Source organism: Rhinatrema bivittatum, chromosome 6 (genome assembly GCF_901001135.1).
Source record: "Rhinatrema bivittatum chromosome 6, aRhiBiv1.1, whole genome shotgun sequence".
Classification (NCBI taxonomy): Eukaryota; Metazoa; Chordata; class Amphibia; order Gymnophiona; family Rhinatrematidae; genus Rhinatrema; species Rhinatrema bivittatum.
Window position 1 is genome coordinate 198,316,769 of NC_042620.1, and position 25,794 is coordinate 198,342,562.

The following is a 25,794-nucleotide window of genomic DNA, read 5'->3' on the forward strand; positions in this document are numbered from 1 at the left end:
AGTTCCTGAGTCCAAATTCCTGAGTCTGAGTTCTGAATTCCTGCATCCTGTCCCTGGTTTCCAGAGTTTTTGTTCCAGCCATCTGCTTGTTCCAAAACCTCAGAGCCTTCGTCTTGTTTTGTCATGAGTGGCCAGAGTCCTCTGCTTTCAATTGTTCTGTGCTCAAGCTGTTCCTAAATTGTTAATCCAAAAGGGCTTACGGAGTGGTTGGAGGGCTACCCCAGAGACCAGCATGGGTTGCTGGCTCTCATCAGAGATGTCCTAGTTCCTGGTTCTTTTTTTCTCTTCCAAGTCTCAAGTGTGCCTGTTCCAAGTCTTCACCACCGCTTGAGCCTTCGGTTTGTCCCAAGGCTCAAGTCTTTAGCTTCAGCCTAGCCCATGCCTGGATGCACTCAACCACCAGCAGCGTGGACCACATCCAGCCCCGGGGTTGTGTTGGTCATGTCGCGGCACAGGGGCTCATGGTCTTGAACGCCCACTCACAAGAAAAGCTCCCCCTCATACCATCCTCCCTTCCAGCCCCCCCCCAACAGAGCTAGGCAATACCTCTGACCTGGTATCAACTTACCCTCTATCTGACTTGCAAAAATATCCCCCAGACCCACCATGAGCCCCAAGATTACACCCTTACCCATGGGCTGCTTGAAACCCATGGGACAGGAGCCTACCTTAAGCTTCCAAGAAGGCAGGATAACCTACACAGAGTAGCCATGGTTATAAACCTAAGAAAGGTGAACATGATTATGACAGATATAGAAAATAGTGGTGGGAAGGAGGAGATGAGTGTTGGTTTCAGTATGGGAATTTATGTGCTTATCTAGCCAATGTGATAGAAAACCAGAGAGGAAGACAACTGGGCAGACTGGATGGGCCAATTGGTCTTTAATTACCATCATTTATTATGTTATTTTTTTGCTAGAAAAAAACTCACTGAATAAAAATATTACAACTGTGTGGCTACTTGAGATGCTCCATTAATGCCCTACAATTTGTGCACTGACATTCCCACAGGGACTGAGTCATCTAAATAAATATGCACAGTTAATGCATTTTCTGAAGCCTACAGAATTTTACCTCCTATGTATTCATCTACTGTCAAGAAAGCACAGCTCTGACTTCTATGGGGCTGCCATGGCATGCTGTGATATTCATTTTAAAGTCTGTTTGTTTGATTTTTTTTTAACACAAATCACTGCTCCAATTTGCCACAAACTATTTCAGCAGGTCTATATTTGTGTACTTGTTTGCTGTGTTTATCTAGATACCATTATCCTAATTTGTTCTATAAACAAGCTATATGATAATGTGCCCCTCCCCCCACCCCCCATTGGTCCAGACTATGAATTGCCCCCTATGCTTGGGGTGAGGAGTAAGTACCACATGAGAAATTATATTTACTAATATGATTTATCTTCAGGCTTGTAGCCTGAGTGGGGGATGAGACAGGGCCCCAGTCACACCACTACCACAATTCTGCGCTCTTCCCAAGCAACTTCTCACTTGTGGCACCACAGACCAGATACAATCATCACACCAGAATCAAACAATAACTAACCCTTTTATTAATATTATGTAAGTAGACAGTAAATCCAACCAGAATTTTAAATGGGAAAAGTACAGTAGTGAAGTATAGTGTAAATGTGCAGTTTTATTATTTTATATCAACCAGGGCAACTAACTTACTCATATGGATAGTAAAAAATAAAATAAAATAGAGAATGTTAATAGAGAAAGGTGGGGGGAAAGGCAATGAAGTATATAACTTTCAAAATTGTCTATACCTCTGAGTACTCAATAAAAGGGAGTGGAACAGATCCACCCCAATGTTACCAGTTTGTAAAGGGTGCACCCTGTCCCAAACACAAAATTGTGTGGGAAAAAAATTGATCAAAAAATGAAGAAGTCCCTCTTGTTAGTAGAGCTGGCTAGATGACAAACCAAATAGATGAGCACTGCTGTACATTAAAAGGTCTTTCTCTCCTGGGCAGCTTTTCCAAATGGTTTACTTGGTACTAAATAGAAAGCTGGCCTGGTTTCATTTTCTTACAGAAAGATCACGGTCGGGTCCACCAGCTTTTCTTTCCCAGTACCTGCCAGCAAGGATTTATGCTTGACTTTGGCTGAAAGACTGAAGTGATTAAGATGAGATACTATATTTGGGGACAAAAGCCAAGGAAATAAACATTCTCCCTCCTCTGCTAAAATACTCTGGGTCAGATTTTAAATGCCCTGCGAGCGTAAATCCGGGCGGATTTATGCTCGCAGGGCTCTCGCGCGCCGATGTGCCGGCGCGCCTATTTTGCATAGGCTGCTGGCGCGCAAGTCCCGGGGTTTTTTTAAAGGGGGCGTGGCCGAACGACGCGGTGTTCCGGGGGCGTGCCACGGCATTTTGGGGGCGGCGACGCGGGCATGGTTTTGGCCTGGGGGCGTTCCGGGGGCGTGGCCGTGGCCTCCGGACCAGCCCCCAGGACCGGAACACGGAGCGGGGCAGCCAGCCGACGCGCGCAGATTTACATCTGCTTTTCGCAGGCATAAATCATGGAATAAAGGTAAGGGGGGGGGGTTTAGATAGGGCCGGGGGGGGGGGGGGGGTTAGGTAGGGGAAGGGAGGGGAAGGTGGGGGAGGGCGAAGGAAAGTTCCCTCCGAGGCCGCTCCGATTTCAGAGCGGCCTCGGAGGGAACAGGCAGCGCGCGCTGGGCTCGGTGCACGCAGGTTGCACAAATGTGCACCCCCTTGTGCATGCCGACCCCAGATTTTATAGGCTACGCGCATATCTTATAAAATCCAGCATACGTTTGTTTGCGCCTGTTGTGCAAACAAAAGTATGCGATCGTGCAATTTTTTAAAATCTATCCTTCTATGTGCAAAGTTTAGATTTCTTAACTCAGTCTCTTAGGAGAGTGATCCAGCCATGTGCTCCTGGGGCTAGATGTCTCTAGAAAGGAAGTCTCTTAGCTCCTCTGTCCCTTGTTGGGATTGTACATGTAGCTTGGCTATAAAGCAAGAATAGCTATCTGTCTCTCTGTTTCCTCAGAGTACAGACTTGATAATTAGCTCTTTAGGAGAAAAACTGATTGCAGGGCTGCCATATGCACTCCTCTGTTCCTGGCTCCTGGCTCCAATTCCTGGCTGTCCCTGCCTTGCTCACTCAGACAGAGCCAGCCAAATTGTGCCTTTTCTACCTGAAATGACTTCCCAGCATTCTTATGGCTTCCTCCTCTGCTGACCATGTAGTGCTGTTCTCTGGGCAGGCTAAACAGTACAGCCCTTTTCCCAACTTATTAACACTGTTAGTGCTGGATGCTGGTTCTTGCAGAACATTTGTCATTCACAGGTGAGCACATAGGGGTTTTTGATGTATTTGTATATTCCTTTATCTTGGCTGCAGTGGCTTGCAGTCTCTGCAGGTTTGAAAACCCCTTTTTGGGGGTCCAAAACATATCATTCAGATGTAGACGCAGCTTGGTCCACATTGTAAGACTTCAACACATGATAAGCTTGTAGGGTCAGGAACTTGGCTTATAGTAGCTTGCTACAATAAATATATAGGTACTATTTGGTTATTATACTCAAGTTTACATTTAATACTAAGGGTTAATAATCAAAACTGGGCACATTTGTGCAAACTACATGTGTTTGTACCAGTAATTAAAGCAAAATGACAGTTGTTTTGCTTTGGTTATTCACAAGAAACAATTAAGTGCAGAGATCTGCACCTGCTCATAATTTTTTGGCACAAAACTACATGTGTGGTTCCAGTCTTCACTCTCTCCCTACTCCAGGGAATGCCTCTGCAGTATGCAGATAAAAGTAAGAGCATTGCTGAAATACATTAGTTCTTTTTAATTGCATACAGGCTGGGCAATATTCCAAGAGCCCATTTCTATGGGTAAAACATAATTTTATCTAAGGAAATGTAATTCAATATTGCACTCAAAATATATAAGATCCTGTGATGTACACAGTGTACAGTCTTCATGTAGCTGTACTGAGAGAGTTAAAATATGTACTACAAGAAAATATAAGTGACAGTTATGATATTAACAATATATACTAAGGAGGTAGTTTTCAAAGCATATGTAAAATTAGTATATAACCATTTATGTTATATAAACAAACATATATGCTGTTTTAGAAACCTTGCAAGTATTTGAATATCTACATGATCGCAAGGAACAATAAGAACATATTAAATGGGAAGGTTTGGGGCATTTTGAGGCATGGTATTTACGGATTTTATAATTGAAGAACACATATATGTCAGCAACTATGCACAGATTATTTTTCACCTGCTATTTAAAGTAGCAAAATTCAAACCTCACTTGTCTCTTGGGATCTGGTGCTTGGCATGCTAGTGATTGGTGGTGATAGGAGATTGCAGATTGTTAGGAGTTTTTGGACAATGTGTGCAATGCTTGTGTGGCAAATTATTTTGGTCATTTGTCTACTATTTTTTTTCAAGTGTCCTTCGTTTATTGTGTTTGTTTTTTTTGTTTTATTGTGTTTATCTGGGTGCCTAAGGCTTTGGATTATTTTTTTCTATGTTTGGGTGCATTCAGTGTGTGTGGCTCTATTTAAAAGACTGTGCCTGGTGTGAATAGAAATGGGTGTGATGTTACTGGCTGTGTGTCTGGTGTGACTAGCAGTGGGTCTGGTGGTGGTGAGAAGCAACATCACTTTGATGTCAGTCTCACTGCAGCTGGTGTCATTTTTAAATCTACTGCCAGCCAGTTCAAGAGCAAATGGGGATTGTTCCTACCCTTTTCACCACAGGGGGACAAACATGAAGGGGTAAGTAGGGGTCACAGACCACCTCAGCCTTGGAAATTTTTTCAGGGATAGGCGGGGTTCAATGGGGTAAAAGTGTGATGGGAAAGGGATTGGAGAGGGCTGTGGAGATCCTGGTTGTTGTTTGTTTGTTTGGGGGTTTTTTTTTGTTTTTTTTGGGGGGGGGGGGGGGGCTCACTGGGAGGGTGGCAAGAAGGCCTTGGGCAGACCATGTAGAAAAAAGAAACAAATACAAAACCCAAAAATTTTCAAGTATTTTTGTCAGAGGCTATTTTCAGTTCATTCTATTTGGAACCAACCAAAAATTGACTCATTTGTTAGTATTTATTTTTTGCATTTGTTTTTATCAAATGCAAGTCCCTAGGAGCAAGTCATGTGCAAGTTGAAATTCAATTATGAAATCATCCATGGCCATTTAAACTATTGGCTGGAAAAAGCCATTCAGTCATCTCACTCTGTATTAGAGATGTGAATCGTGTGATCGATCGTCTTAACGATCGATTTCGGCTGGGAGGGGGAGGGAATCGGATCGTCGCAGTTTGGGTTTTTTAAATATCGTGTAAATCGTGTAAATCGTGTAAATCGAAAACTGGCACACTAAAACATCCCTAAAACCCACCCCGACCCTTTAAAATAAATCCCCCACCCTCCCGAACCCTCCCAAAATGCCTTAAATTACCTGGGGTCCAGTGGGGGGGAGGGGAAGGGGGAGGGCGGGAAAACCGGCACACTAAAACAACCTAAAACCCACCCCGACCCTTTAAAATAAATCCCCCACCCTCCCGAACCCCCCCAAAATGCCTTAAATTACCTGGGGTCCAGAGGAAGGGTCCCGGTGTGATCTTTTACTCTCGGACCTCCGTGCGTTGTAGAAATGGTGCCGGCGCTACCTTTGACCTGTCATATGACAGGTCAAAGGTAGCGCCGGCGCCATTTTGTTTTTTTGTCCCCTGACGTCAGGAGCGTAGGAGATCGCTCCCGGACCCCCGCTGGACCCCCAGGGACTTTTGGCCAGCTTGGGGGGGCCTCCTGACCCCCACAAGACTTGCCAAAAGTCCAGCGGGGGTCTGGAACGATCTCCTACCGCGAATCGTTTTTCCGTACGGAAAAATGATTCGACTGCAGGAGATCGCTCCCGGACCCCCGCTGGACCCCCAGGGACTTTTGGCCAGCTTGGGGGGGCCTCCTGACCCCCACAAGACTTGCCAAAAGTCCAGCGGGGGGTCCGGAACGACCTCCTGCAGTCGAATCGTGGGGGATTTATTTTAAAGGGTCGGGGTGGGTTTTAGGGTTGTTTTAGTGTGCCGGTTTTCCTGCCCTTCCCCTCCCCCTTCCCCCGATTTATGACTTTTTGACGATAAATCGGGGGAATTGTTATTGTATCGTGGCTCTAACAATTTTTGACGATTTAAAATATATCGGACGATATTTTAAATCGTCAAAAAACGATTCACATCCCTACCCAGTATACTGTAGTCACCATAGACACACATTCACTAACCCTATCTGGAATGCTGTACCATTCACTTACTGGCTTCCCCTAAAGAAAACCCGCATGCCAGACAAAATTAAAGATAGCAGGAAATCACATATCTGGGCTAGGACCATGATTTCTCTCATTGCCCAGCAACCCCTCCTCTGCCTCCTCTCCTATTCTGCTGCAAGGTCCACTCACCGGGAGATGCCAGCTGTCAAACACCAAGTAGAAAAGAGAATGCAAGTTTGAATTTGTTGCTTAAATTAGCTGTAGTTAAAGTGTTTGCACAGTCTTGAAGACATTCATGCGTAAGTTCTTTATAAAATAGCAAAGTATGCACTAAAATGCTAGCCATGCCCTGCCTCACCCATATATTCCCACTTTATTAGCTCATACTTTTACTCATGAGAATGAGTATACAAACCTATATCGCCTTTTTATGAATTCAAGAGCAAGTGCATATGCTTCATATATGGACGTATATGCCATTTTTTCATGCATAAATCATTTGAAAATAACCTCCTCAGTGAAGAAGTAGATTCTTAGGCAATAAATATATAATTTAATTTCAGTGGTTATAAAACAGAAATATGATATAATAGAAAAGGTGCATTTGAGATTTTAGAAGACTAGACCGTACATTTATATATATATTGCAAGTTTTGTTATGAACCTTAATTAAATTCCTTGACTCCCTTCTCACACACTCAGGACTTTGCATATTAGTACCCATGCTTGTGAGTATCCTCCGTACAAAAGCAGAAATTTGAATTATCAACATTTACTCTATCATACACTTTATGAAACCTACCCCAATAGCAGCTAATATTGGTGCTTGATAAATCCATTTGATGTCCCCAGCATGGAGCTCCCAACACCTGTGAAACCAAAAACAATTCATACAAACTATACTAAAACATGGTTTTCTTTACTTTTTTCCCCAAAGATATGAGCTGTTTCAATAAATAGCCTGCAAATAAGCCTGCAAATAAGACTTGCTAGAGAAAGGACAGAAAATAAAGGCATTGGAGAAGAGATTATTTCTCAGAAGGTTTGAAAGTGGATGAGGAATCCGCTAACTGTGCAGAGTATAGAAGAATGTTACAAAGTTTGAGGATTGAAGACACTGTTAGCAATGACAAAGCTAGGAATGGGGTTTTGCATTTTTCTTATTGCATAATGAAGCTGTAAAAGAGAGATTAAAAAATATATACTGCTTATGTTTAATTAATTTGGTGCTTATTAAAAGGCATTAGAATGTTAGCATGAAAACTGAAGTTCTCTGTGTATCCCTACAACACATACCATATAGGCTCACTATACATTGCTGTTTTTAGGCTTGCCTTGCATACAAACTTCCCCATGCTGTGCTGCCAATGTTCATCATTTTTTCTCTGGAGGCCCACATGCAAGTGCAGATTTGTGCAGTAATTGATCTTTCTGCTGAGAGGGTACCAAATAGTTATGGTGGAATTTTTTGAATGTAAACACCTGTCATGGAAACTAGATTTATACTACCAGTTAATTTCATATAGGCCACCAAACAGTGTTCAGATGGTAATGAGTTTTATTCAGTATCAACCTGAATCAGATTTCAATTAGTGACCTAAGGGTAAAAGACTCTGTAATCCCATGCCAATTCACTGAGTCATCCAGTGCCCTTTCTTTTAAAGTATAATTAACTATAATGAATAATTGCATAGAATATTTTCAAGGTCTTGAATGATAAAATATAAATAATTCACCTTTAGAACATCTGGAGAATCCCCATTTGAAGATTAATTACATTAGATTATCATTTGCCATTAGACTTAATTCTTTGAACTTACCATTCAGTACATAAATGTAGAAATAAATACTTTTGGTATAACTATGATTATTGAAATAAAGCAGCAATATGACTTGTATAGTAACATGGAACAATAATGACTGAGACAAGGTCTTCGGAAAAGGTTTATTGATAGATACAGTGCTGATGCACATCAACTGCAAAATTGTTATTTTTCATTGTCATATTTGTTATATGATGCAATGTGATCATAGAATTAAACAAGCAGATGGGTCTATTGGGCAGAGTAAGGACAGTAATATATAGACGTCCTGGTCTAAATACAAGTGCTCACATAACTAGTTCTGCCTGGCAGGCTATGCAGGAGAACTGGAAGAATGAATATTTGGGCAGCGGTAATATTGATTTTTAGTGTAAGGAACTGTGTATGCATGAGCCCCTCTTGCCGTGACACAGTCTCATATGTAGAATCCTAGGACCCACACCAGTGGCAGGTGAGTGAGTCTTGGCTTGGGCCAGATTATGATTTAGTCCAAATGTCAGTACAAAGGCCAATCTGTGGCTGAAACCAGGCAAGAACAAGACTGATGGCTTGAGATAATGCTGATGGCTTGAGGCAAGGCTTATAGCTTAAATAAGTCTGAGGCTGAAGCAGAGCTGAAGGCTGAGAAGAGAGAACCAGGTTGGAGGGCTTGAGCAAGACAGAAGACTGGAACCAGGAGGAGCAGGAAACAGGATACCTACTTACTGAGGCAACAAATCCAACTCCAGGCAGGCTAAGTAGTCTTGAACACATGACATCATGATTGGGCGGGGACCTGACTCTCCCGCCTATGTGCGCCGAATCGTGCGCACTGATGCGCATGCACACCATAAGCACCTCTTCACTGGGTCCTAGTATCACACGTGTCAGAACATTCGATGGTGACTCTCTTCTGCACAGTGAACGCTTGCCGCCGAGGAGTCTGGGATGGTGACTGGATTGTAATATTTAGATTATTGCAAATCTTTTTGATTAGGCAATGAGAGGGGTGCTGTATGTGAACTAAGCTGGGCATGCTGTAGGCTCATCTGCCCAAGATGGTAGTGTACAAATAAAGAAGATGATAACATCTTTATTGGATAAGAAGAAATATTTTACAAGCAATGAAGTTCTATGGCTAGCATACCAATATGGACAGGAATAACTGGGCAGATTGGATGAGTTGATTGATCTTTCTCTGCTGACATCTACTTTGTTACTGTAGAATGACAGGAAGACAACTTACAGAGCCATTTACTTGATAAACAGGTATTTACCTGGATTAATTAGCCTAGCTGAAAATTGCCCTCTATTTGAATGAGTGCATGCAGACTTCTATAGTGAACATACTTAATAATATTTATGTATTTATTTATTTTATATTTCACCATTCAGGCACTTCAAAGTGGATTACATTCAGGTACTGATGGTATTACAAGAAGCATTTCTATGGGTATGTTTAATTTGGGATAGAAACATTCACTTCATTTAAAATTTTTCATACCAATTAGCCACCTGTATAAATAGCAGATGCAATATATGCAGATTTTAAAATTCACATATGAGTCCATTCATATACATAACCACTCTATTTAGTAGGGTCATTCTGAAACAAATGGGTCTGCAAAAAATGGAGGGAGTTCCAAACTCATTCTATTCATCCCATCTGTTTCATTCCTCATTCATTTCGATAGTCCATTGAAATCTATGGCCATAGAAATCATTAGAGAAGAGGCGTAAGTAACTATAGCAACCCGCCTTTCCCTGTGAATCATGGTGACCCCATTGCCTTGTCAGGGGTTGGGCAGGACATCTTAGCAAGGAGATCAAATAGAAATACCATAGTAAAGCATTTTTCTAATCCAGTCTATCGTGGATCTCTGGATCCTGATACTGATCCTGAAGTCTGAGCATGTGTAATTTATTACTAGTAATTTGTAACCTATGATTAAAATTGTGCATTGTAGCTAAAGACTGGAAGGTGGGAAATGTAACCAAAATATTTAAAAATGGCTCCAAGGATGATTCAGGAAGCTATAAACCAGTGAGCCTGGCTTCAGTGATGGGAAAAATCATGGAAACTATTCTAAAAAACAAAATCATAGAATATATAGATAGACATGGTTTAATGGGAAACAACCATCTCCTACATTTTTTTGAAGGGGTTAATAAACATGTGGCTAAAAGTGAGCCGGTAGATGTGGTGTATTTGGATTTTCAGATGGCATTTGACAAAGTCCCCCATGAGAGGCTTTTAAGAAAATTAAAAAGTCATGGGAAAGGAGTCAATGTACCTTTGTGGATTGCAAACTGGTTAAACAACAGGAAATAGTGTAGGATTAAATGAACATAAGAAAATGCCATACTGGGTCAGACCAAGGGTCCATCAAGCCCAGCATCCTGTTTCCAACAGTGGCCAATCCAGGCCATAAGAACCTGGCAAGTACCCAAAAAAAGTCTATTCCATGTTACCATTACTAATGGCAGTGGCTATTCTCTAAGTGAACTTAATAGCAGGTAATAGACTTCTCCTCCAAGAACTTATCCAATCCTTTTTTAAACACAGCTATACTAACTGCACTAACCACATCCTCTGGCAACAAATTCCAGAGTTTAATTGTGCGTTGAGTAAAAAAGAACTTTCTCCGATTAGTTTTAAATGTGCCCCATGCTAACTTCATGGAGTGCCCCCTAGTCTTTCTACTATCCGAAAGAGTAAATAATCGATTCACATCTACCCGTTCTAGACCTCTCATGATTTTAAACACCTCTATCATATCCCCCTCAGTCGTCTCTTCTCCAAGCTGAAAAGTCCTAACCTCTTTAGTCTTTCCTCATAGGGGAGTTGTTCCATTCCCCTTATCATTTTGGTAGCCCTTCTCTGTACCTTCTCCATCGCAATTATATATTTTTTTGAGATGCGGCGACCAGAATTGTACACAGTAGGGATGTGAATCGTTTTTTGACGATTTAAAATATCGTCCGATATATTTTAAATTATCAAAAATCGTTAGAGGCGATATACAATAGGAATTCCCCCGATTTATCGTAAAAAATCTTAAATCGGGGGAAGGGGGAGGGCGGGAAAACCGGCACACTAAAACAACCCTAAAACCCACCCTGACCCTTTAAAATAAATCCCCCACCCTCCCGAACCCCCCCAAAATGTCTTAAATTACCTGGGGTCCAGTGGGGGGGGGGGGGGGTCCCGGTGTGATCTTCCACTCTTGGGCCACGGGTGCGTTAATAGAAATGGCGCCGGCACCATTTTGCAATACGGCAATATGGCCATACGGCAATATGGCCAAACGGCATTTTGCAATAGAAAATGGCACCGGCCGTATGGCCATTTTGCAATACGGCAATACGATTCGAGTACAGGAGGTCACTCCCGGACCCCCGCTGGACTTTTGGCAAGTCTTGTGGTGGTCATGAGGCCCCCCCAAGCTGGCCAAAAGTCCCTGGGGGTCCAGCGGGGGTCCGGGAGCGATCTCCTGTGCTCGTGACGTCGGGGGACAGGAACCAAAATGGCGCCAGCGCTACCTTTGCCCTGTCATATGACAGGTCAAAGGTAGCGCCGGCACCATTTCTATTAACGCACCCGTGGCCCGAGAGTGGAAGATCACACCGGGACCCCCCCACTGGACCCCAGGTAATTTAAGACATTTTGGGGGGGTTCGGGAGGGTGGGGGATTTATTTTAAAGGGTCGAGGTGGGTTTTAGGGTTGTTTTAGTGTGCCGGTTTTCCCGCCCTCCCCCTTCCCCTCCCCCTTCCCCCGATTTAAGATTTTTGACGATAAATCGGGGGAATTCCTATTGTATATTGCCTCTAATGATTTTTGACGATTTAAAATATATCGGACGATATTTTAAATCGTCAAAAAACGATTCACATCCCTACTCGTCGTATTCCTTTCCAGATCATTTATATATATATTGAAAAGCACCGGTCCAAGTACAGATCCCTGAGGTACTCCACTGTTTACCCTTTTCCACTGAGAAAATTGACCATTTAATCCTACTCTCTGTTTCCTTTTAACCAGCTTGTAATCCACGAAAGGACATCACCTCCTATCCCATGACTTTTTAGTTTTCGTAGAAGCCTCTCATGAGGGACTTTGTCAAACGCCTTCTGAAAATCCAAATACACTACGGAGGGACGGACGACGTTGGGCCCCGGTGACTGACGAGTCTTCACCCTGGAAGCCGGTACTCCCGCAGGAGGAGCCCGTAGGAGTCCAGCCGCTGGGACTTTTGGAGATTCACCCTGGAAGCCGGAGCCCCCCCCAGGAGGCGCCCATAGGGACCTGGCCGCTGGGACTTAGGTGAATCTTCTGGGCCAGTGAAGACCAGGAAGAAAGCTGAGTCAGAAGCCGGGAGTCAGAGGCGAAACCAAGCCAAGGATGAGGCAGAAGACGGAGTCGTGGACGGAGCTGGGTCAGAGCCAGAGGTCAAAGCGAACCAAGCCAGGGACAGAAGCTAGAGGAGAAGTCGTGGACGAAGCCGGGTTGGAACCAGAGGTCAGAAGCAGATACCAGAGACAATGGACGAAGACGGAGAACAAGTCAGGAGACAAGCTGGGTCAAGAACAGAGAGCAATCCAGGAGAACGCAGCAACTCGAGATCAGGAACCTGAGGAACCTCGTTGCAAGGCACTGGAGTGCTCTAGATGCAGGGTACTTATACTCTGAGGGCGTCTGACGTCATCCCCAGCAGAACAGAGGGTTTTCCCGTGCTGGCCCCTTTAAGAGGAGCTCCTCCCCATGCACGCGCGTGAGGGGGCGGGGCCAGCCGCGCTGGAGGGCCTGCAGGCCCGTGGAAGCCCCAAAATGGCCCGGGCTGCCCCCGAGGTAGGTGGAGGGACCGGGGCACGGCCCGGGACCGTAACAATGGCCATGTCTTGACAAAGTGATTGCATGATATAAAATGATTGTCCATTGTTTTTTCTAACCAAGAAGAGAAGAGGCTGACCACTGAACCATAAATGAAATTTGAGAACACATGCCTGAACACATCTCTGTGTAAAAACAGCAAAGCTCCCAACAGTAGGTATTTGATGTAGAGAAATGTATAATCTTCCTTATTTGCAAACACAAACACATTGGTTTATTCTATGGTGCAAAGAGCTTTCTCTTTGTGTTTGCAAATCCTGGTTATACTGGGGTGTTTGGATTTCCCCCCCCCCCAAAAAAAAAAATGTGAAAAAAAAGCAAGTTACTTTTCCATATTCCATCCATTTTATAATTCTTCATTGTGTTCTACCCATCAACAATCCCAGCCTGATTCTCAAACCCTGTTTGTTTGTTATACAGAAAATAATTGTGAAACAATTAAAAAAACACAGGTTTCTCCTCCCCCTCCACCTGTTTTAAGATTCTTAATTTTCTTTTTTCTCTTTTCAATCCCAGCCTCATTCTCACATTCCCCTTGTTTGTTGGTTAGACTGGGAGGTTTGGCCACAAGGACTCGTAGTTAGAAGGAAGAAATACAGACAGAACAGAAAACATGCAGAGTAGTTACCATTTTCATGTTCTGAATGTAGCAAAGGTTTCTGAAAGAAGAAAGAACTAACGTAACAACAGAAAATCAATATGTGTTCAGCTATAGAATATGGTAAAACCTTTCTTTAATAAAGGAAACAACTTACCAGGAAAACCACACTGATGAGAAACTATTTACATGTTCTGATTGTCACTGAATGTTCAATTGGAAAGCAAATTTCACAAGCAACCTATAATTCCACCCAGTAGCAAGATCAAGCTTAAGTAGGGAATAAAATAAAAGCCCATGTCACAAAAATTATACTGATGACAGATATTTTTCTTGTATGAAATTCGACAAGTGGCCAGTACTTTCAAAGGAAGACAAGCTATCTCCCATGCCACTCTGCCTTGATTCTATACCCTTCACCTTTCCTCCACTCAGCGTTGCTACCATACCCAGTATTTTGCACCTTGAGTGTCCTGTCACTCTGCCTTATTGTCACACCCCAGACTTTACACCTTGTTTGGTTCTTGACTCTATGGGGAACTGCTTTGCACCTGTAAGGATCCATTGTCGAGTGTTCCTCCAGCCTGCAGGAAGCACTGTGAGCCGCTTGAACGGTTGGTCTAGTCCCTCCAGCTCTGTGCTTCTCACTTGCCCCAGTGACCATCTTGTTTCCTGTATAGGCCTGAAGCAGTCTCAGCAGTCAGTGTGAAGGGTAGCGTGGGTATGAGCTCTTTGTACTGGCATACTTGATGCAGACTCGTAGTCAAACTTACGAGGCATACACTGGTAGCTGCAAAACCGCCCTGTAGTGGGATAGTCTGGAGCTTCAACTGTACCAGCTATCTCACCCACTGGTTGAGCCCTTGGGTTCTGGCAGCCATCAGCACTTAACTGGGTACCTATGGGAGTGAAGAGAACAAGAGTCCAATGGCATGTCAGGGTTCAGGGCAGGCAGTAGGCTAATGGAGTCAGAGACAGGCCAAGGTCGGGGCACGCAGCTAACAGGGATGGTCATGTCCAAGCCAGAAATCAGGTCCAGGTGGTGGGCAATTAGGGTTAGATCCAGGCAAAAATCAGGCCCAGGCAGCTATCATGGTCATGTCCAGGGGTAGATGAATATACACTGAAGTCTGGATGAGATGGAAGGACAAGGCAGGCTGGACAAAGAAGGCAAGGTGAGACAATGCTGGACGAGACAAAGTTGGACAAGGCAAGGCTAGACAAGGCAAGGCTGAACGAGGCAAGGCAGGAAGAAGAGTAAGGAATACAGAACACAGGAACAAGGAATTCATACACTGCAAAGGCAGATGACCCATTGCTGAGGCAAAGCAGGAAGGTCTGAGGAGTGCTTATATAGGGCTGGGCTGCTGACATCATCATCCAAAGGCACCACGGGCCTTTAGGAGGCACTGAACACCAAATAAAGCCATTAGGAGGAGCCAGAGCATGGCAGCAGAGAGTGGCATTGCAGTCATTGGAAGAGTTGGGGCAGATCATGGCACGTCCAACTAATGTCCTTCAACTTCAAGTTCTATAATACAACCAGCTCATTTAACTGTTCGTTGTAAATATTTAAAATGCTATTAACCTTTTCTTTTTCCTTCCTCTCCCAGTTTAAGCATCCCTGTTTTTTGTAACTGCTTTCTTCCGCACTACAGTTCCAGTTTGTTTTTTCTTTCTATGCGCCTCTGTTTTAATGTAAACCAGCATGATGTGATTTTATCATGAATGCCGGTATATAAAAACCTTAAATAAATAAAATAAATAAATAAGTGCAGTGGCTTGCAGGGCTGAACTGCGAGCTGTGAATCTTATCAGTCAGTTGTCAGAGCTTGTTCCTACCTTCTGGTCCTCGTATTCTAGCTCCACGTCTGTTTCCAGAAGACTGCAAGTTTTTCAGTTTCTATATTCAGCTTCTTCATCTGGCACTCTTGTTCTTCTTCCTGGCTTCCTTGATTTCTGGTTAGTTCCTGCTTCTTATTCTGTGTCAGGCCTCTTGCTCTTTGCCTGTTTTGGAGACTTTCCCCATTCTCATGTCTCGCTGGTCACCAGCATCAGAGGCTTAACCTAAAGGGAAGTGGCTGGCCTAGGCAGAAGTCCATCTACTGTTGCTGGCCTGGATTTGACTTTTCAGAGTAGGCTGTTCCCTTCTGGGGCAATGAGCAAAAGCACAATCAGCTTTTACTTATGGTTTTAAGTTGTGCACAGAAATTCTATAACACTACCAAAAACCATAAGAAAAAGCTCATAGTGCTGAGATACTCAGTCATCAGAGGCACTAATTTGGAACATGATAATTAAATGCCTTCCAGGATATTCATCTGATAGAAATGCTAATCAAATAGCCAATGTAATCAATGAAGAAAGTCAAGACTCTGAAATTGACCTTATCATCCATCTTGGAACCAATGACTGTGCTAGAAACAACATCCAAGCCATACAGAGAGAGTTCCATACTCTGGGAAAGCAGATTACGCACATGGTGAAGACTATTGCCTTTTCAGAAGTGTTACCTGTTTATGGAAAGGGGAAGGAGAGGCTAAGCCATATAAATAATTTCAATGAGAGGCTCAAAACCTGGTGTAAGGAAGAAATATTTGGATATATTGGAGGCCGGGGCCATGTATGGAACAGTAAGAGGCTCTATGTCAAAGATGGCTTACATCTGTTTATGGCAGGAAAAAGGATCCTAAGTGAAGATTTCAAATCATATACCATAAGGCATTTAAACTAGAGGACGGGGGTGGCAAACGAAATTAAAATGTCACCCCCAACATCTCCAAGAAGTGGGTGAAGAAATTAACAAAAATCAGTTGAATAGGTCAGAAAAGATGTACAAGGAGAGAAGTTGGAAAGCTATGAGCACAAATGCCTGTGGTCTGGGCAACAAAATCCCAGACCTGCAGGCTCTAATGGTGGAAGCGGATTTGGACATCATTAGGGATGTGAATCGTTTTTCTGACGGATGAAAATATTGTACGATATTTTCAAATCCATCAAGTATCTGGGGGGGGGGGGGGGGGGGAACGGGACCCAAAAGCGATAGGAAAACCCCATTAAATTTTCGTGCAATTTTCTTATCGTTTTGGGGGGGGGGGGGGGTGGGGGAGAAAGGGCACACAGAAAAAAAAAGCCCTAAACCCACCAGACCCTTTAAATTTAATTATTTAGAATCCCCCACCCTCCTGACCCCCAAAACATTCCTAAAGTACCTGCTGGTCCAGTGGGGGTCCTGGGAGCGATCTCCCGCTCTTGGGCCATCAGCTGCCTCTAATCAAAATGGCGCCGATGGCCCTTTGCCCTTACCATGTGACAGGTGCTATCAGTGCCATTGGCCGGCCCCTATCACAGTAACCCCCATGCCTTGCCTGGCTACTACCACCGCTCTTCCAGGCCTTCCTCCACAGTTCCAGTCCTACCAGGATGTGTTTTCTAAACAGGCGGCGGATACTTTACCACCTCACCGATCCTTTGACTGTGCCATCAACTTAGTACCGGGTTCTGAACCTTCTAAAGGAAGGGTATACCAACTTTCTTTATCCGAGACAAAGGCTGTGTCTACTTACATCCAGGAGAACTTGGCAAAAGGGTTCATATGGCCTTCAAAGTCTCCAGCTGGAGCTGGATTCTTTTTGGTGGGCAAGAAGGACAGATCCTTTCGCCCATGTATAGACTACTGTGGCTTGAACGATATCACCATGAAGGACCGCTACCCACTGCTGTTGATCTCCGAACTTTTGATTGGCTCCAAGGAGCCAGAATATTTACAAAGCTGGATCTCAGAGGAGCATATAATCTGGTTCGTACACGCTGGGTCGATGAATGGAAAATAGCTTTCAATACCCGCGACAGCCATTTTGAATACTTGGTCATGCACTTCGGCCTCTGCAACGCCCTGGTATTATTCCAAACCATGATGAATGAAATCTTCAGAGATATTTTGTATAATTGTATAGTAGTATATTTGGACGATATACTAGTCATCTCTCGGGATCTTCAGACTCACCAATTGGATGTTGCCAAGGTTCTTCAGACTCCGAGATAATTGTCTCTATGCCAAACTAGAAAAGTGTGCCTTCCACCAGGAGTCAGTCCCATTTCTAGGATACATCGTGTCCAACCAGGGCTTCCAGATGGACCCGCAGAAAACTAAGAGCATTCGTGACTGGCCTCAACCCACGGGTTTAAAAGCCCTACGCCGCTTTCTAGGATTTACCAACTACTATAGGTCATTCATTCAGCACTACTCCACTTTGACTGCGCCTCTCACTGTCATGACATACAAGGGAGCCAATCCCTCTCAGTGGTCCCCTGAAGCCGTAACAGCTTTCCAGGAACTCAAAAAAGCCTTCCTTCAGGAGCCAAGTCTTCGCCACCCTGATCCTCAACGACCTTTCATAGTTGAGGTAGATGTTTCATACGTCAGAGTTGGCACTGTCCTCAGCCAGCACAGTGATATTCATACACTCCACCCATGTTCTTTTTTCTCTTGGCATTTCTCCCCTGCTGAGCGAAACTACGGAATTGGAGCTAAAGAGTTGCTCACAATCAAGTTGGCATTTGAGGAGTGGTGCCCTTGGGTTGAAGCTGCTCAACATCAAATAATGGTTTTTACAGATCATAAAAGCCTTGAATATCTGCTTCATGCACATGCTTGTACCACAGACAAGCTCGCTGGTCATTGTTTTTTAACAGATTCAATTTCCTTCTGAGATATCGCCCAGCAGACAAGAACACCCGTGCAGATGCTCTCTCCCGCTCGTTTACACCAGAAGATATCCCGGACACTCCGAAGCATATCATTGACCCTACTTGGGTACTCCTCTTAGTCACACACACAGTTGCCGGTTGGAAAGACCTTGGTACCCCAGACACTCAGGAAAAATATCCTCAGATGGGCTCACGACTCACATCTCGCCGGTTATCCTGGGCAATCCTCAACTCTGTCTACTTTGGAGAGATACTATTGGTGGCCTTCAATGAAAGAGGACGTCCAAACCTACGTAGAATCTTGCACTACATGCGCCAGACAAAAACCACCTACTGGTCATCCCTGGGGCCTTCTCCAACCTTTGTTCACTCCAAGCGAACCATGGACCCACATATCCACGGACTTTATCGTTGATCTCCCTGTGTCTAATGGTAACAACACCATATGGGCTACCGTTGATCGGTTTTCCAAAATGGCACATTTTGTGGCTCCACGTGGACTATCTTCTGCTCTTGAACTTGCAAAACGTTTTATCTGTCATATATTCCATTTACATGGCATGCCAAACACATACTCTCAGACCAATGAGTACAATTCACAGCCAAGTTCTGGAGATCTCTTTGTAAGAAATTTGATATTTCTCTGGACCTGACTTCCGGCTATCACCCGCAAGCCGAAGGACAAACCAAAAGGATGAACCTCACTTTAAAGCAGTTCCTCCGGGCCTACATCAACTCAAGATAGAACGATTGGGCCGAGCTGCTCCCCTGGGCAGAATTTGTGCTGAATTCACATCCTTCAGCTTCCACAGGCTCTTCACCCTTTCAACTAGTGTTGTATTCATGCCTGCTTTTCGCCCTCGCTCCACCCTCTCTACCTATGTGGTAATTCCCTCTGGGCCTAATGGACGGCTTGCTGCCGTGGCATCTCCATGCCGTTTCTCCCCGGTGTCCCCGGGCAGGCTCAATGCTGTGGATCCGCCATGTTCCTGATGACGTAGGGCGCACGCGCTCCAAAGTATGTACCAGCAAGGGCGCGTACCTCAGGGGCGTTCCCCTGTATTGACGTCATCCACTTCCAACATAAAAGGTCTTTACTTTCGCTAACAGATTGAGTTAGCAAGGATTGATTGCGGAGATTCATTTGGACCCGCTTCTCTCTACGCAACTCTGCCTCTTCGGCCTTACCAGGGGTACCCGCTCCTTGGGGGCCTCGCTCTCTTTTCTCTATTTCAGATTGTAGATAGGAACCAGTACTCGCTCCTCGAGGGCTCATGTTCCTAAACCCTCTGAAGATTCTCTATTGCCTGGAAGCGATCGCAGATACGGACATTGTGAGTTGCTATTTCAGATTACAGATAGGAACCAGTACTCGCTCCTCGAAGGCCCATGTTCCTGAACACTCTGAAGATTCTCCACTGCCTAGAAGCTATCGCAGGTACAGACATTTGTGAGTTACTATTTTCAGATGGCATATAGGAACCGGCACTCGCACCTCGAGGGCCCATTTTCCTAAACACTCTGAAGATTCTCTACTGTCTAGAAGCTATTACAGATACAGACTATTGTGAATTACCACCGCTCTCTCAGAGCTTTCCCTGGAACCAGGTACTCGTTCCTCGAGGGCCTAAACCTTTCCAGCTACTGAGCTTTCTCAAGACCTTATGTGAGTTATCATCTAAGTACTGGCTATGTATAACAGCATACCCTGTCTATTCACTATCTACAGTCTCTTTACAGCTCAGCAACCCTGGGATCGCAGTTCCAGTATCTGAGGGACTTCAGCCCTGCTGGGCATATCAGCTCACTACTGCCACCTCTGGTGGTTCTACTATCTGTCTAATAAAAGAACTATCTGTGTCTGTCTCCATACTCAAGCCTAGCCAGTGGTCCCTCTCAGGATCCCCTCCTGAGGGCGCTATCATCTGCCATTGACCCAAGGATTCACCTTGGGTGAATTTACATTCCTGTCTAGCTAGTACTCCGCTGGTACAGATTGCCAACTCAGCAGTCTATATCATAACAGATTGCTAACTCCTCCCCTCTGGAGGAGTAGATCCTATCAGATTGCTACTCACATCTGCTTGCTCCTCCCATCAGCATAGCAGATCACAACTACTAGTCTATGGTTGCCAGCCCTTATCTCCATTACTGATACCTTTATCGGTGACCTCTCTGGCCGTTCAAGCTTCAGCACAGGAGTAACATCAGCTATGGGAAAACACTAAGAATCTGCTTCAAAAAGCTGGACAACAAGCAAAGAAGTTTTATAATGCCCATCACAGAGCAGTTCCACAACTTCAGCCCAGAGATAAGATATGGTTAAGTACCTGTTTCATTCATCTCAAATTGCCTTCAGTTCGATTTGCACCTCGGTATAGGACCATTTCCTATACTACGTCGCCTGGGTCCAGTCACATACAGCTTGCAGTTACCATCATCAATAAAGATCCACAATGCCTTCCACATCTCCCTGCTGAAACCACTCATCTTGTCCATGTTTTCTAAGAAGACACCTGAGTCGCAGCTCCTCTCTGCGGAGGAAGAGATAACCTACCAGGTAGATGACATCTTAGATGTGCGGAGACATGGGAAACGATGGGAATATCTATATCTAATTTCCTGGGAAGGTTTCGGACCAGAGGAAAACAGCTGGGAACCCGCAAGCAATATTTTGGACAAAGAACTAATCAGGCAATTCCATCTGGCTTACCTCAGGAAGCCGAAACCCCCGGGGAAGGGCCCTAAAAAAGGGGGTACTCTTGTGCCCATCGGTCGCAGACGGCCACAACCTCTCATGCTCACCTCTTATTTCCTTGCACCGTCAATCATTGGGAGAATGGCGGCCTCCGCCAACCAACGCTGACTCCCCTGATGTCCTCGGGACAGCGTGGGCGCTGCCAACCACCATCTTACTTCCGGCATCACTTAGGCACACGCGCGTGCAGGGCCTCCTTATGAATACATCATGGCGGGAACCTCAGGGGCGTCCCCTCCCGATGACGTCAACACCGCTCGTGTACTTACACGGACTGGCCCATTGCTAAGACAATTTAGCAAGGAGTTCTCTTGCTTGTTAAATCCGCTCTAACTTGGATCTTATGTTCCAGACTCTCCTCCTGGCATTTGGATGCTCTGAGCACCCGCTCCTCAGGGGCTCTTCCGCGTCTTGGCTATCCGCTCCTCGGAGGGCCCTCCTGCCTGGGACTTCCTGTCCCGCTCCTCGGGTATCTCTGCTGGGACTTCCTTGTGTGAGTACATTCTCCAACTTCTATCAACTTTACTGAAGATTCTACGGCGTACCCCGTTCCTTGGGCCACTACCATTCTTCAGTCTTTCTACGCTACTCTATCTGTGCCTCAGGATACTACACCATCTATACGAGGTCTACAGCCTGGCACCTCTATCACCGACCTCTGTCTCTTGGCATCTATAGTGCAGCTTCTTCGGCATACCCTGCGCTGCGGACCACTACCAGATCTGCACTCAGAGGTATTCACATTAGCCTGCAGGAATCCATGGGTGTACCCCGCACTGTGGGTACACTGGACCTTCATATCTACATCATCATCCTGACTACTGAATTTGCTCAAAGACTGTATTTATTACATTTCCCACTCCTCAGGTTATGTACTATCTTTTCTCCTTAATAAAACTCTCTCTCACAGCTGTGTCTGACATCACTGAGACCACACCCACCGACGATGAGGCCCACGGGACTCCTCCCTGTGGGCGAAGACATCTCTCACCTCAGCCCGGGGTTCACAAACTCATCAAAACCATAACACAGGATAGGTAACTTTGAGACAGACAGTGCTGCAAATATGTGAAGCGAGTGAAAAATGGGGGCTTTCAGTGTATCCCTTGTTTTGCACACGTGCTACACCTGGCAGAGAGGGATGCCCTGGGGCTGGGACCGAAGGGCCATGGGAATCTATTCCTGAAGGAACTAATAGACAGGTGCAGGAACATAATGGGGTATTTCCATCGAAGAGTGCAGGGTGGGCAGCTTTTCCATAAGAAACAGAAAGAATGTGGGATGCTTCATAAGCATCTGATTCAAGATGTTGGCACACACTGGAATTTGACTTATATGATACTGAAGAGATTAGTGGAGCAGAAGACACTCCTTCATGATATGTCTCTTGAAACAGAGATAGGTATGAATCACCCCTGGGGCATCATAATAGGATAGTGATTAGCCATTAGATACAATCCTGAAGCCATTCAAGGATGCCAGAAAGGATCTGAGTTACAAAAGCACCACCATGAATGGGGCCATCCCTATTCTGGAGAGAAAATTAAAGGCTTTCTGTGAGCTAGAAGGAATAGAAGCAGTGGTGCTACGGTTTGTGGACTCCTTGCAGCAAAAAGTGCAAGAGAGCCTGAAAACTATCATAGAAAAGAATACCTACATTTTTACTACACTATGTGATCCATGTATGATAGGGAGTTCCAGCATCTCAAATTAATAAAGGAGATTCTGGTAGCTAGGGTATATGAAGAGGAGCACTAGAGGCAGAGGCAAAGTATGTAGCAAAGGAAAGAATGGCCAATTAAAGAGTAGTGTGAGCAGGAGCAGTACCCTTTCAGCTATCACTTCCTCCCCTACTTCAATATACCAAAATTATGTTGCCCGAAAAAAAACCCCATCTCTCCTGTCATAGGCCATAGCTAAAGCAGATGGCAAGAGTGGGCCAAATTCACAAAAGGACACCACATAAGAAATGTCTGTGATACACTGTCTTGCAGAGGCCATCAAGTATATGGACAATAGATGCACGGGCATATTGAACAAATTAGTTGGTATTTGGGCCAGCCCTAACCAAGGTAGCTGAGCATTATCTTTCCTGCCCACCAACCAGTGAGTCCAATGAACTTATCTTCTCAATGACAGGGAACATCTTGAGCCCTAATTGTTGAAGGCTGGTGCCAAAGTCTTTTTGAAAATCAACCTGCCTTTGCTTGGCTTTTCAGAATTTCTATGTGAATGGTAAGAGGACTGAAAGCACCTTGAAGGTCTTGCTACCATTCTACCTACTTGTCTTTTACCAGCATGGCATGTAGGCATGTGGCAGCAAGACTCCTGATATACCACCTTAGGGGTCTTACTGCCCCATGCCTACCTGCCATGTACCTGGTATACCACTTTAGGGGGTTATACTGCTACTCTGCCTACCTGCCATGCTAATGATGTACCAGCATGGGAGTTTTGGTGCCTCCTATTGTTAGCTGTTTTTAATTCTCCCACCCTGCTTCTTTATTGGATATACTGCATTGTTTTGCCCCTAGAAAAAAAGATTTGAAAACAGAAAAAAAATATAAGTTTCTCCTCCCCCCAACCTCTTTTCTTGTTTTATTCTACACTTCTACAATCCAAGACTAGTTCTCCCACCCTACCTCTCTGTTGGTTGTACTGGGGTGTTTTGCTGCCAGAAACAAAAACATTTGAAAATAAATAATATCTAAGTTTGTTGTCTGACCACATCTCTTTTCAGGTTGTTCATTTTATTTTACCCCTCTACAATCCCAGACTAGTTCTCCCACCCTGCTTCTCTGTTGGTTATACTGGGGATTTTTTCCCTAGAAAATAATTTTGAAAAAAAGAACAAAATACAAGTTTTTTCTTCTATCCCAACTCTTTTCTGGTTTTCCATCTTGCTGTCATGACCTGTCTAGGTCTTTCTGCTGTTTGCAACTGACTGCACTCTATGCTTTTGGGGTTATGGCAAATTTATGCAGTTTGAAATGGACCACACTTCAAGCCATAGGTGTTTAGACACCTTTGTGATGTTTGTAATTTATCAAAAACAGCACAAAGGTTTAGACACCTTTGCGCTGTTTTTGATGGACTACACGCCAAGCCTTGGGGGTTTAGATACTTTTGATCTGTTTTTTTAATGGCCCACACTCCAAACTTTGGGGTTTAGAAACGTTCATGCTGTTTGAGATTTCATGCACTGTATGCCTTAGGGATTTTGATGACTTTGGTCTGTTTGCAATTCTCTGCACTATGTCTTGGAGGTCAACACATGTTGGCATTTATTAGCTTTATAGTCACCACAGATATACAAGTAACAGATGAAACCATAACAGATTTAATGAACCATTCACTGTTTCATTGTTTCAGCCATGTGTACATTACACATGCATGCCTCAATCTTTACAGTTTGACAAAAGCATATGCTACTGGTAGAATCAATCACAAATCTCCTAATGAGACAGGCATCCCCAACTCTGATAGTCTCAAGATTCTTTTCAAATACCCTTCCCCTACAGTATTTGCTGAATCTTAGTCTTGCCTTGCCCATACATTGCTTTGCATGCTTGATAGATCACTCCTCAGACCCTTCATGCTACTCCAGGTACCACTTTATCCCTCTAGGTTCCTTTGAATTTTGAAGTCATTATTCCTCCTCCCACCTCAAGTTACACCTTCAAGATTTTTGGCTACTCTTCTTGCTGTGTTGCTCTGCCTCTACCTTTTTAGTTTTTAATAATTACCAGCACCTCTGCTACTGCTACTGCTCCAAGCCAGTGTTGGTACCTTATGGTGCTTCCTCCACTGCTCTATCTGGCTTCTTTGTGCCATCAAAATCCCCTTCCCCTATTATATTTTCTGACTCTTGGTATTGCACTGTCTTTCCAATGCTTTACACACGACTTACTCAGCCAGTTACCTTTAATGGTTTTATGCCTTCTTGGACATTTTCTTCAAGCTCTGTTCCTTTATGTTTCTTGTGATTATTGGTCTCATCTGGTATTTAGCCTTCTAAGGATTATACCACATCAAAAGGCAAGGACTGCAGAAGTGCAGTACCCAGAACCAGGAATGTGCTCATCCATGATTACTACTTATGAGGTAATAGATGTAGTAGTTGTAATTACTGATTCAGAAGAAGAATCATGTCCTGAATTCCCTGAATCACAGGATATTAAACAGTTAGTTACTAAAGAACATTTAGTGCCTCTAGTCAGTAACATCTTAACCTCTATTGGAGACCAAGATCAAGCCTGAACAGCCAGCTCCTTCACCTAATGATGGCATACAGAAATGACAGTAGACCTCCAGGGATTTCATATGTCTTCTGCCTATGACTTTTAACCAAATTGGAGGGTTCCCTTTGGCCCTTATTTGGAACCTTGGGAAGGGTTGGGGGTCTTGCCACTTTGGGTGGCTGCTTTGTGCCTCTCATGATGTTTTGAAATTTCATGCCACTCTTTTAGTTGCTTTGAACCTCTATCACTACCATGTGGGAAGGGGGGTTCTGCTTCTTATCATGCTATATTTCCCCTTAATGATTCCTTGAGTTCTTCTGGCCACACTTGGTGCCACTTTGCCACTCTTGTATAGCCTTTGGATTTTAATGTCAATGTAGTTGGTGCTTTTTGCTCCGCTTTTGCAGACTTGGGGTGATCTGGCCACTCTTGCTGCTGTTTTGTTCCTCTGACAGTGCCTTGAAAAACTCCTGCCACTGCTGGTACCATTTTACCCCATTGCGGGTCCTTGAACTCTT

At 44.4% G+C, this 25,794-nt stretch overlaps 1 protein-coding gene across 1 annotated transcript in view; it reads right to left on the reverse strand.

The window, feature by feature from the left end:
• The window catches only part of PTH2R (parathyroid hormone 2 receptor), a 161,807-nt gene that overhangs the window by 53,202 nt on the left and 82,811 nt on the right, over positions 1-25,794 (reverse strand). The window contains exon 11 of the mRNA XM_029607921.1: positions 7,078-7,144. Coding sequence (XP_029463781.1) covers positions 7,078-7,144 — 67 coding nt within the window. The remainder of the gene's footprint in view (positions 1-7,077; positions 7,145-25,794) is intronic.